The following is a 13663-nucleotide window of genomic DNA, read 5'->3' as shown; positions in this document are numbered from 1 at the left end:
CTTTTACTCTCATCTTTCTCAACTTTATCACTTTCATTCTCTTCTTTTCTGTCTTACTTTTATTCTCTTCTTTCTCTCTCATCTTCATCGCTTCTCTGCCTCATAACTTGTATTTCCTTCTTTTATATCGCCATCATTCTTTCTTTCTCATCTTCATCACTGCTTTACCTTATCTTTATCTCTTTTGTTCTCTTATTTTTATTTTTATCACTTCTTTCTCTCTCATCTTCATTACTTCTCTACGTTATATTTATCACTTTTATCCCCCCTTATCATCTGCATCGCTTCATCTTTTTCATCTTCATCATTCCTTTATCCTCCTCTTCCTCATCTTTATTACGTGACTATCCTCATCACTTTCATCATTCTTCATAAAATAAAGTCAAACCTGTGAACAACGACCATTGACGTGGAACCGAAAAATGTCCATTGTTAGGAGTGGCCGCTGTTTGGAGGTTCGACTTTATTTAATTTATAAATTTTATTTTCAATTTATTCTAATTAAATTAACTAATTTACAATTAATTTTTAATTATAATTAACTGTAATTTATGGTCGATGGCGATAGATAACAAAGAAAAGCGAAAAAAAATAAAAATGCAATTTTTTAATTGCATTTTCTCTAAAAGTCAGAATTAAAAAAATGCAAAAAATAAAAATTTCAATCGAATAGAAATTATAACATTAAATTATAAATTTTAAATGATTAATTTCCAAAAAAACCTTCATTTTTTAAGATGTGGAACGACAGCTCTTGCTGATTTTTTTAGGAAAGGAGCAGGAAGAGGAGGAGGAGGAGGAGGAGGAGGAGAGGAAGAAAAGGGTTTTTTTTTTTGCTGTTTAAAGAAGAATGTTTGAAGTCGTTTGGCATTTTAGTTTCTGTAATAAATTAATTGTTTGGATAGACAATATCATGCCAAAATCTCCTTTAGTTAGATTTTCAATTAAAATGATGAATGAGTACCAAAGCATTGCTTACAACTCCTCTCACTCCAATGACTGGAAGGTCTATGGTTACGCTACGTTGCATTTTCTAATTGATCTCGAAACTTATGTTGTTGTATGACTTTACAAATATCCTTCCTTTAAAATTATGTAAGCCTCCTAGGGTATCCCTTTCCTAATTTCCTTAAACAGTTTTATAGGAATTTCAGGATATTAACTAAATGCAAATTCTGCTGGAAAGGAAGAGGAAATTTACGCATTTAAATGGAAATCTACGCGCCGAGGATGGCCCGAAAGTCGGTTTAATTTCTCCTCTCTTCTGTCTCGGGTACGCTTGTCGAGTTATGAAAAAAAATGCTTACAAACAATAGCATAAAAATGTTTAATAAATGTGGTTTTATTTTTTTAAATATATTCGGAATTTATTGAAATTTTTTAAAATATAATTCTTCTTAGAAAACAGAGAATACAATAAATCAAGTATGCCATAGACGAGAGCACGAAGTTGGAGTTCTTAAGCATTGGCACACCTAAAACGTCGTATAAAAACTTATAAAATCTTCTAAAATAAATTAATTTATGGAGAAAAATTATAATTTTAATTAGAATTAATTCTTCCTTATCAAAAATTTGATTTTAAACTAAATTAATTCTAATAGAAAGCGAATGTCTGGAGAGTAACACGTGGTACAACAGTGGATTTAATTTAAAAATAAGCAATTTAAAAATAATAATAATAATAATAAATCAATAGAAATTTAGCAAAATTGCCTGTAAAATTAGGAATAGAAAAAGAATTTTTAATAAAAAGTATCGTTGTACATTAGAAAACACATCGTTTAATTACAAAAACAAGCATTTTTAACTCGATCCCATCCATTGAAAACACATCAAGATGAGGTAGAAGAAGTGGGTAATGCTTAAGAGTGTGTGTTCTTCTACTTCTACTTGAAAAACACACCAAAAAAAAATAGTAAATTTAGCATTTTTAATAAAGAACAATTTTAAAAAATCACACGAATTACGAAAAACATTACACGAAAATTCCCTACACCATGAAGACATTTTATTATTAGATTATATCTTAGTTTCCTGAATATTCTTTCTTCTTCATACTTCAAAAAGCTAAAAGATAAAGATATTTTCCTCATTTCTATATATAAATCATGTTTAAGATACTCTTCAAACATAACGAAGAGTAACCGTTATTAGAGCCGGATTTATATATAAGCTACAACTTAAGGCCCCACGTTACGAAGAGGTGGGGCCCTAAGTTGCATATAGTGAAGAAGGAAAGGCCTCTCGTTTACTGTAGCCCATGGTCACAAGTCTAAATCCTGTTCTGAATGTTCCAGAAGTTTTTAAAGCTTTGACAAATTTAACAGGTATTTTAAAAGGGGTATTTTCTTTATATTTACACACAAAGATCACGATTTAGATGTGTTTCAGTGATTTAAATGTTTGAAACGAATTAAGGTCAGCATGGAGGGATACAGATTCTTCCTTTGTTCTGGATTCCTCCCTGCTGAAGGTGCTTTAACGTCATAGACATTTAAAATTCATTTTAAAAAGAAGTGTTTTTCTACGTATTTACATACAAAGATCCCGTTTTAAAGGTGCTTAAACAATTTAAATGTGGAAACGTAACGAAGAGGCAATCGTTACCAGAAAATGGCAGATGTTGCAGAAGGGCAATGAAAGAGAATAACATTATTATAATCAAACTTGTAGCATTGATTACCAACATGGTAATTGCAAATTACTCTCAATTTGCGTATACGTTCAACACAGCGTTACGAGTATAGAAAATTTAATGCGCCCTATAAATTTATCAAAATCATGAAAACTAATTACGAAATTCTCGATCGGAATCGATAGAAAAATCTAGAAAATTTACATTTATTCTCGATTCTTGTTTGATATTAATCGTATGGGATTTATTTTCTTTATCTGTTCACTGCATTGTCTGGTAAACTAATTCTGACGACTTAACCATCGATTTGCTTGAATATCCTTCCCTTTGTACTTTGATAATCAAATTAAGGGAATTCGAGCAGAAAAGGCAAACTTTTAAGCTATTTACAGAGACATTCGTACAATTTATACGTCTAGAATTGTCAATAAACATCAAATAATCTCGGGAAACTAATCGATTTTGAAGTGACGAAGACGGATAACTTCAACGGGACATTGTATAGAAACCCCGTTACAACTTTACTCCCTTTGATTCTCAATTAAAAGCTTAACAAACTTGCCAGTTGCCAGATAAAACAGCATTGTTATGGGGTCACGTCTTAAGCTATTTTGCCAAACGAGCAATTGCTGATAGAAGTCTACCATTGAAACTACCGCTCGTTGATGAGAATAAGTGGCTCTGAAGTTGCTTTCTATCGACTTCGAGTGGATCTTCTTGTCCTTTTGAATTAAAAAAACTGTTAAGTTTTAAGGGGTGATTTTTTAAATAATTTATTTCGAAAATCATCAATCCCCTCGACGAGAGATGGAGCCACTGAGAGTAAGTGGTTTAAATTTATTTATTTTTTTATCCGTTTTCATTATATTTTAAAGTGTCAATTTTTATGTATTTTATTTCAAATTTAATTATTGTATTTTTTAATTTTTTTCTTTAATTATAAACATTTACTTTACGGTCAAACCTGTGAATAACGGACGACTGTTTTTGGTTATCTTTGTGTGCATTTCGTAAAAGTGCCGCCGTTTAGAGATGGCCATTGTCGGAGGTTCGACAGTAAATTAATTTTTTGGGTATATTAACAGCTAAGTTTAAGCGATAATGCGAAATGCTGGAAGTATTGCGATGCCAATGTATTAATAACACACCTCTAAGAAAACCTCCAAGAAAAATCCCCATAAATGTGTTACAGTTACTCTTACTATTCACTTTTCTAGGACGTGTGGGCCATTTGACCTCCCTCGTTTGTGGGCCCGTGTAAATTCACAATGGGTATGGAAGGAAAAAGCTCTATTAGTGCTTTAAGGCAGAAAGAGTTAATGATTAAAAACAAAAAAAAAATCTTTGTAAAAATACCTCTGTAAGAAACGTAACGGTACGTTATTATCTAAATACTTTGGTAAATTTTCGTTGCACAAAACAGTTTTGAAAACCTCAGCAGTTTATATTTTACGAGACACTATCATTCAAAAAACCCTTCAACACTTTATGCTTTAAAACATTATCTAAACACTTCAGAAGTGTTTAGCTTCAAAATATCACTCAACTTCACAAGCTTATATCTCACCAAAAACTTGGAAGAAGAAGGGAAAAAAAGAAAAAAAGTAAATTAAGTATCGAGTTTTTCATCAAAGAAAAAGAAAAAAATAACTTCAATTTTTCTTTCTGATAAACGACCTTTAATTGTTATTGTTTTTATCAGTTTGACGAGTTAAAAAAAAACTTTAATAGGAAAATTCTTATTTTTAATTAATTCCCTCGATACTAATCCGTTAATAGGCGCCTTTTGCGACTAATATAATTATAATTAACTTTAATATGTTAAAATTTCCAATTATTATCATTTTATTTATAATAATTATCCTTACTTTTTTAAGTGTGTTTTTTCATTAATTATTATTTTTTTATTTTCACTAAATACTGTACTTTCTATCGAACACTGCTATTTTATCTAGTAAACACTTTCCCGAGGAAAATACTTACTGGAAGCACTCTCGAGAAATGCTTATTTTAAGAACATTTTATATCAAGGAAATAAGCACAATCCTTTCTATTCCAGTAAGTATTCTCTTTCAATAATCAGAAAATAATTTACTAGTAAGTATCAAGCACCACTCTTTCTTTTCTAGTAAGTGTGCTTCATCAAGCATCACTCTTTTCTTTCCAGTAAGTGTTCTTCATCGAGCACTACTCTTTGTTTTCCAGTAAGTGTACTTCATCAAGCATCACTCTTTTCTTTCCAGTAAGTGTTCTTCATCGAGCACTACTCTTCGTTTTCCAGTAAGTGTACTTCATCAAGCATCACTCTTTTCTTTCCAGTAAGTGTTCTTCATCGAGCACTACTCTTTGTTTTCCAGTAAGTGTACTTCATCAAGCATCACTCTTTTCTTTCCAGTAAGTGTTCTTCATCGAGCACTACTCTTCGTTTTCCAGTAAGGATTCTTCTTCAAGAACTACTGTTTCTTTTCCAATAAGGATTCTTCTTCAAGCACTACTAGTTTTCCAGCAAGAATTTTCTAATAAGCACTATTATTTATCTTCTAAACAAATTTCCCAGTAAATAGTATTACTTTATAGACATTTTTAGTATATAATTCCCTAATAAACACTAAACTTTGTTATTTTTTTTAAATATTTATTAAGCATTAAGACGAGTACTTAAAGCGGTAAAGGTGATGAATTTTTGATAGAGAAAACAGATTATCGCTATTAAGTTAATGATCTTAATTTAAATATAAGATTTTAATCATCATCATCGACTTAATGATGTTTTAATAACTCTTAAAAGATACTTTCACTTTTAATGCAGAAATTTTTATATGCATTTAATTGAGTTAAAGATGATAAAAATTCTTCATTACCTTAATTGGAAATTAGTCGAATTGTCCAAGATTATATTCGTGTTCTAAATGAGACTAATTCCTCTTCACATATGTTATCAAATTACAGAATTAGTAACGATTGAAATTCGATAAAGTGAAATATGATAAACATGATATTGCTCTGTTAATGAGTCAGAAACATGTTAAGCTTGCAAGTTTATCATCAAGTTTAGAAAATTTTCGAGTCTAATAACAACAAACTAAACTAATACTTCATCTAATTTAATTAATTATTACATTGGGATCAACGCCTAATGTTATAAACATATGTTATAAAATTAAAATTCTGACAAACTTCGTGAAATTTCTAAATGCATAATCATCGATTATATTTACAACTTTTAAAATATTTATTTATTAATTTAACAGATCAGTTTGTCTTACATTGAGGTGTTTACATTAGAGTGTTTCTTATATTGGGGTGTATACATTGCAGTGCTTACTGTATTGAAGAAGCCATCGAGGCTGCGTGCTTTATGGAAATGTATTGGGGTGTGTATACCCAACTATATTAGAATGTTTATTGTATTAATAATGGACACCACCGCAATCCAGTATGCATCCAAACAGTAAATTTTGAAGATTTTTCTATTCAATTTTATTACTAAAGTAGCATCTTCTATCAATTCTTGCTTTAATCCGATACTTTCAATCATTAAAGAATATAATGGCATCCTATATAACAATGTTTATTGTTAAAGTTACATGCATATAATCCTCCTAATCTACATTAAAGCCGAGCAATAACTATTATCGTTAATCTATAATCTCTTCAGAATATTATTATGTTTTACAGTGAAGCTACCTTCTGCCTATCTTTATTATGAAGTTATTACTGTTATAATAAGTAGAAACACTCTAAAAAAATTAATTTTATCGAAAGGTTTGTTTAAAAAGCGTAGCTAAAAATGCATGCTTATGTATATTTTCAAGAGCATCTTTCATAAAATTGAGCCTTTTACCATTTTACTTTTAAATATATTTAGGAGGAGGGAAACAGAAAAATACGGGGTGGTCCAAATAATTTACACTTAAACACGGTTATTTACGGTAAAATTAGTCAATAACGAATATTTAATTGTACTTAAATAATGTACTTAAATATGAATAACCCTTCGTCGCCTTTGACTAAAGAACGTAAACAAATTAAGTTATAAATTTACACTTAAAAACAAAGCGGCTGAAAATTTTAATTTCAGTCGAACCTCTGAAGACGGCCACCTCCCGACTGTCCGCTGTTCAGAGGTTTGAATGTATTTTAATACAGTCCTTCAGAAAGCATAACTTACCTACTTTAAATGTATTTTCCTTGCAATTATCGAGTGTATTAAGCCAATTTCGATTTTAAAAGTTACTAATTTTAATAAAGTAGAATTTAAAACGAATTTTATTCAGATAAATAAATTAAAAAAAAAGTGGCATTTATTACAATCGAAGAATTTAAAAAGAAAAGAAAAAAGGATATTAAAGAGTGTGAATTTACACGATCAAATTGCTTATATTCGAATTATAAGTGATTGTAGCATTTCCGTTTCCTTTAAGGATATCCTTGCCTTTAGAAATATGAGTTTCCTCTGTCCTTATTCTCATATTCTTCTTTATAAGGGTGCAGACTTTAGCTGTTGTTCATTGTCGATGTGCACTACACACACACACGTAATGAATTTCATTTTGTTGGCAATTGGAATTCTTTGCATTTTAATGTCCTTCTCCATTGCTAATGAAACCGATGATAAAAGTACAACCAATCCACCCAGAGGTATGATATTTTCACTTTATTTTTTTTTTAATTTTAGTATATTAAAATACATAAAAATAACGCCGCGACACCATTTCTATTCATTTGTCTTCTCATCTTCTTCCTCCTCCTCCTCCTCATCTCTCTCTCCCGAAAAACTCTTTTAAAATTGAAAAAATTTAAAAAGGGTGGCTCAGAAGTCAAAATTTGAGTTTAACGAGAAGAATCGGGGTTAAATAACAACGTAACACACTATAAATATAATATACTGACTTTTTGGCATTTTACACACACACACATTTAAGTATAAATATATATAACATCCAAAGAAGGGTCATGTTTCATGCCCTTATCAACGATCTTTCTTCACAGATTCGACAGTATTTAACAGTAAGAAAAAAAGATATACAGTATAACCTGTACAAAACGGTAATCGAATAATAGAGGAAACCTGCCTAAGCGGAAAAAAAATTCTTCGAAAAGGAGCGATTTCCTACGTTAAAAAAAACCCGTTCGAAACGGAAACCTGCTAAAACGGAAAAAATATTTGATACCGTGCGATTCCGGCTTACACAGGTTTCACTGTATGTATAACATTTTCATATATTTTAATAAAATAAGTAAGAAAATTTATTCTGAATTTTATAAAATGAAAAATCAAAATGTAAGAAAAAAAAATTATTTTTAAAGGGATAGATATAAAAACAATAGAACTAAATAGAAGAAAGTGCTGCATACACTTCAAAATGTTTACTTGTAAAGACAAAAAGTATATATCTTAATTTTGTATATGCAATTTTTTTTAAATTGTATGCGCCATTTCTCTCTTTGTCCTATTGATTTTTGTAAAAGGAAATGTCATCTAATACGTTTCTATGGCGTTTTACTTTTTCTATTGATTTTACCAATTTTCTCTTCTTCGATGGCAATTTTTGGCATAACATTTCACACCATTTGCCAAAGACTACTATCAACCCCTGTGAAATTACATACATTTAGACTTAGTGGTTTTTTGAAACGTAATATAAAATACCACCCCCCTTTATTTACTTTCTATTTTATCTCCACTTACTTTCTATGTTCTTCTATCTTCCCCCCCACACCCTTACTTTACTCTAATCAAATTTTCCCTTTCTAAAATTATTTAATTATAATTATAATTTTAATGTATTTTTCGGTTGTTGTTGGATTTTTTAAGACCGTCAATTCACGTTATAATATTCTTGGTGTTGTCTTGTTTTAAGGTATTAATTTCTATAGCGATAAATTTTAGGCCATTACGGAGTTTAGGCCCCACAATTTAGTGTATTACAAGTTTTAATCACTACAATTTAATGCCTTATAAATTTTAGGCCCCACAATTTCGGGCATTACAAATGTTAGATTCTACATTTTAAAGCATTATAAATAATACAATTCCGGGCATTATGAATTTTAGGTTTTACAATTTAAGGCATTACAAAATTTTAATACTTCATTTCAAACACTAAAACCTTAGGCATAACATTTAAAAGTATTAAAATTAATTTTAAGCATTAAAAAAATGTAGGCATTTGACTATTAGTGTTTAGTTTTAAATTTTTTTATATCCTGTAATAGCTTTTGATATTTAATTTTAAACACTACAACGTTCTTTATTACATTTTAAGATAATAAATTGTTGAGAGTATTACATTATAAGGCAATTTAATTATTAAAAATTGAATTATTAAGTTATATAACATAAATAATTACACATTTGTTCATAAAGGTTAAAGTATTTTGCTTTACATCTTAAATATTCCAGTTTTAAGTACTAAAATTAGGTAAAAAATTTATATAAAAAATTAAAATTAAATTTTATATACTAATTAAGTCTAAATATCAATATAATTTATTTATTTTTTAAAGCAAATGTACAAAAGTATGTTATCTTTATGGTGCTGATAATGATATTTCTTTCCTTTTATTCAATTAGATTAATTAAATGTTTACTTTTAAGAATTTTGTTGCTTAAATGTAAACATTTAAACTAATTTATAGTAATTTTATTACTGAATTATTTATACCTATTATTTAATAAAAGTCGAATGTTTTCCTGTTTTTCTGTAGTCACTATTGGGAATGTTGTACGTATTGGAATTTAACTACCACATATATATAATTTTTTATATCTATTTCGGTACGTGGGAAAAAGCAAATTGAAGAGAAAAAGACTAAACATTCGTCTCTTCTTTTCTATCTCCTTCTTTTCTTCTTCATTTCCTGCTCTTTCTCTTTCCTTTTATTGCCACCTTTCCTCCTCCTTCTTTTCCTTCTCATCTCTTCTTCTCTTTTCCTTCATCTTTTCGTCTTTTACTCCTGTTCCCTCTCTTTTTCCCTCTTCTCCTGCTGCTTTCTTCTTTCCTCCTCCTTCTTCTTCTCCTTCTCTTTCCTTTCGTTCCTTCACCTCCCTCTGTTATTCCTCTCTTGCTCCTACTTCTGCCTCTTTTCTTCCTCTTCTTCTGCTTATTCTTTCTTTTTTTCCTCTCTCTCTTTTCTTTTTCTTCTCGTCCTTACTCCGAATCATTTTTAATCCTCTAGAGATTCTCATTCTTTTGTGTTTATTTCTTCAAAATTGCTTTATGTTTTATTCAAAATTAATACATGGATCTTGTGTAAAATTAATATCCGATCTTTAATAATAGATAAAATTTCGATATTTTTATACACAAAAACTACAGATTTTAAACTTTTAAATACATATTTATATACACGGTCTGTGAACAACGGTCACCGACAAAAACATTAAAAATATAATAACAACTATTGTCGAAAGTGGCCGTTGTTTTCAGGTTATTCTGTACGCATTTCTGTTCGACGTAGAAAAAAATGTCCGCCGTATAGAGGTAGTCGTTTCTAGAGATTCTACTAGACAAAAAATTAATTTTCTTTCTATAAAAATTGCGGTATTTTTAAAGTGTAGTGGAGCGGAAATGTGTACAAATCATTATTAAATTATCTGCTACAGTTGATCAATAATTTCTATACTATTTTTTATCTATCGCAATTGTGCTTTTGTACTTCTTTTATTTGTTAAAAATACTACTTTTATGTCCTAATTATATTTTAAAAATATATTATTTTGGTTTTAATAGAATAAAATAATACAAAATTAATTAAAAACTTGATCATTTTTGAGATAAATTTCCAAAAATTAGTGAAATGACTTAGCACTTTCAGGTATAAATTCTCATTAACTTCAGTTTCGGTAACTATAATTATTGTTTTTTATTATTAAAATAGTGCTATTGTATAATATACTTTACTTCAAATTAATGTTTCTCTGCCTGTAATCGGGTTAATGCTTTAATTACATACTCGAAATGGTACTGATTTAGATTGTAATATACGAAGGGACATCATTATTTGCTGTAAAATTGGGTTTATATTAACAAATCAATGCCTATCTCTTTACAATGTTGGAGTGTTTATAATTAGTTTTTGTTATAAAATTCAGACATTACACTTTTTTTTAGATTCTCTAATGCCATTAAGTATTGAATTTTAGGAAACAAACGGAATTATTTATTAATAATAGAATTCAAAACATCAAGACTTTTAATTAGTCGACTTCAATGTAATGTGGTTTTGTTTTGTACTTAGTAAATTTAAATTTAATCATTATTTATTATTAAATTTCTCGAAATTTACTCGAGAAATTTCTGTACTTTCAAAATTAAGCACATGTTGACTTTTGACACTCAAACTTCCGGTCAGATAGTTAATTTCCTGTGAGAAGGAGAAAGACGGGTTGGACTTTTCCTGTTTTGATAAACAATAAATAAATGTCTGAAAGGAATTAATTTTTAAATTATTTTCCTTTTCATTTATTTAAACATTACATTTTAAAGCACTACAAAAATTGAGGCATAAATTTTTAAGTACTACGAAATGAAAACATTTTATTTTAAGGCACCACAAAAGTAAGGCATTACTTTTTAAAACATTGCAGAAATTAGGAACATTACATTTTTGTACACCACAAAATTAAGGCATCACATTTACGACATGATTTTTCATTTTGAAATTTATTTTATTTTATAGAAAATGGATTTTTACACAATTTTATCCAAAAAAACAACTTTTTTCCTCCTGTTTTTTGGAAAAATATAATAATAACTCGAGTGGAATATTTCGTGAGAAGAATACGCTACATAAAATATCTTCAACAGAAAATAAATTCTAGTCACGTTATTCTTTAGGAAAAAAAATAAAAAAAATAAAAAAAGATTTAATTATTAATTTCTAATTTTTAAAAAAATCATTTATTTATGATTTTATAACATAATTATTTCCTCTGAAAATCCATAAATAATGCAGAAGATGTAGATATTGATGCTGTCAGGTTACTCTTCAAAGAAATATCCCGTTATTAAAGGTTGTTTTTTCACTAAAAAAAAAATAACATTTTTTATGGAATTTTAAAAAATTCTGATCAAATAATAACAAGATCCCTTGCGATAATACAGGATTTTCTGTATTCTAATGCTTTAAAATTATTTTTGAAGTTGAAAAATAATGTTTAAGTGTTATAAAGTATTTTTTTAAAAATTTATTAATTCAGTAATAACCTGTTCGAAGCGGAACCTGAATAGAGAGGAAATCTGCCTGAATGGAAAAATTCTTCAAAACGGATCGATTTTCCGTGTTACGAAACAACCTGTTCAAAACGGAAACATGCCGAACCGGAAATACGGTGTTATTGCGGCTTACAAAAGGTTTACTTTACCATAAATAATAATATTGGATGTACAGTAAAACCCGTGTAAACCAAAAATAGCAACGTACCGAATATTCTTTCCGTTTTGGCAGGTTTCCGTTTTGAACAGGTTCTATTTTAACATAGAAAATCTCTCCGCTTCAAAGATTTTTTCCCACTTAGGCAGGCTTCCGTCTTGGGCAGGTTTTAACTGTATAAGAGTAGGACTTCTCAGATGTTGACAGGACATGATATACATAATTTGTTTGAAGTACAGTACAGCACTTAGTTAAATATTTATTAATTTAAAATTAAGAAAGTGGATTAATTATTAAACACAATTAATAAATGAAATGAAAAACAAAGATTTGATTTCAAGAACAAATAAATACGAGAAAGTCTATTCAAAGATGGAGATTTGTATAAACATTCTTGACGTAGAGGAATTGCCTAGGGGAAAGAACTTTACAACAGAATGTGGTTTAATGTAAAATAATTATTGTTTACAATAAACCAACGTCAGTTAGACTCTTGTTACTGCATGAATATTTAAATAAGTAAAGTTGAAAATTATATATTAATTATTAATTAAATTTTCGAAAGGAGTAAATTTGAAGATGCACCAAGAACCAGCTTGAGAGTTATAGAAGAAAATTTTCTATTGGAGGGGGAAAAAATTTAATTTATTAAAAATAAAAATATACTTTTAATCGAAACAAATTAAAGGTAAATATAATTAATTTTATTATTTAATTATCTAAAAATAACTTTAAAGAAGTTGTAAAGTTTCTACGCTTGTACACAGATGATTTTTCGTTAACAAAAGATAAATTAATATAGAAGGATGAAGAATTAAATTACCATTTCTCTTCATCAGTCCAATGCAATTTTAATGATGTTCTATGTTGTATAAGTAATTTAGATAGGTCTCAATTAGCATAATTCTCTTCAAAAGTGAATCAACAAAAAGAAATTTCTTTGTTGAATGAACAACTTTAAATTATTATTATTTAATTTCTCTGAAAACTATGCCTTAATTATTGTGGTTTACAAGTGTTGAATTAGTGCAATTTTCTATTTGTAATCAATTTTAAATACAGTGAAAACTGTGTAAGCCGGAAGAATCTCTCCATTATCCATTTAGGCAGGTTTCCGTTTTACTCGGGTTTCGTTTTAGACAGGTTTTAACTGTAGTTATATTATTATTTTAAGTTATAATTTTATAGAATTACTTAAGTTTGTGTCATTGAATTGCGAATTTAACGTTCAACGTGCCTAGTTATAAATGTTAACATATATATTATTGACGTAAATTTAATTTCTAATTTTAAAATTATTTTAAATTTATATTGCTGACGACTTTCTAATTTTGATTCATTTATTATTATTACATTCCCATTGTTTTAAACTAAGATATGAACTTAAATATACCGCTTAAATAGTAATTAAATATTTTAAAAAATTAAAAAACTTTTTAATCGTAATTAAAATATTTTTGAAAGTAAATAAATAAATAAATTTACGACTCTATCAGTATTTTCTCACTGAAGTCATTTCATGTACTATTTAACATTAATACAATTAAACCTGCGTAAACCGGAATCCCACTTTACCGAATATTCTTTCCTGTTTGACAAGTTTCCGTCTTACACAGGCTTTTTAATATTAAAAATCACTTCAGGTTT

At 28.4% G+C, this 13663-nt stretch overlaps 1 protein-coding gene across 1 annotated transcript in view; it reads left to right on the top strand.

The window, feature by feature from the left end:
- Positions 1-7121: 7121 nt before the first annotated feature.
- The window catches only part of LOC136983189 (mucin-2-like), a 39659-nt gene continuing 33117 nt past the window's right edge, over positions 7122-13663 (top strand). The window contains exon 1 of the mRNA XM_067279845.1: positions 7122-7279. Within this exon, the coding sequence (XP_067135946.1) occupies positions 7156-7279 (124 nt within the window). The 5' untranslated portion in view covers positions 7122-7155. The remainder of the gene's footprint in view (positions 7280-13663) is intronic.

The sequence above is a fragment of the Centruroides vittatus genome, unplaced genomic scaffold (assembly GCF_030686945.1).
Source record: "Centruroides vittatus isolate TY-2023 unplaced genomic scaffold, ASM3068694v2 contig_877, whole genome shotgun sequence".
Lineage (NCBI taxonomy): Eukaryota > Metazoa > Arthropoda > Arachnida > Scorpiones > Buthidae > Centruroides > Centruroides vittatus.
Note: the sequence above shows the minus strand (reverse complement) of the source record. Positions and strands in the feature narration are given on the sequence as shown.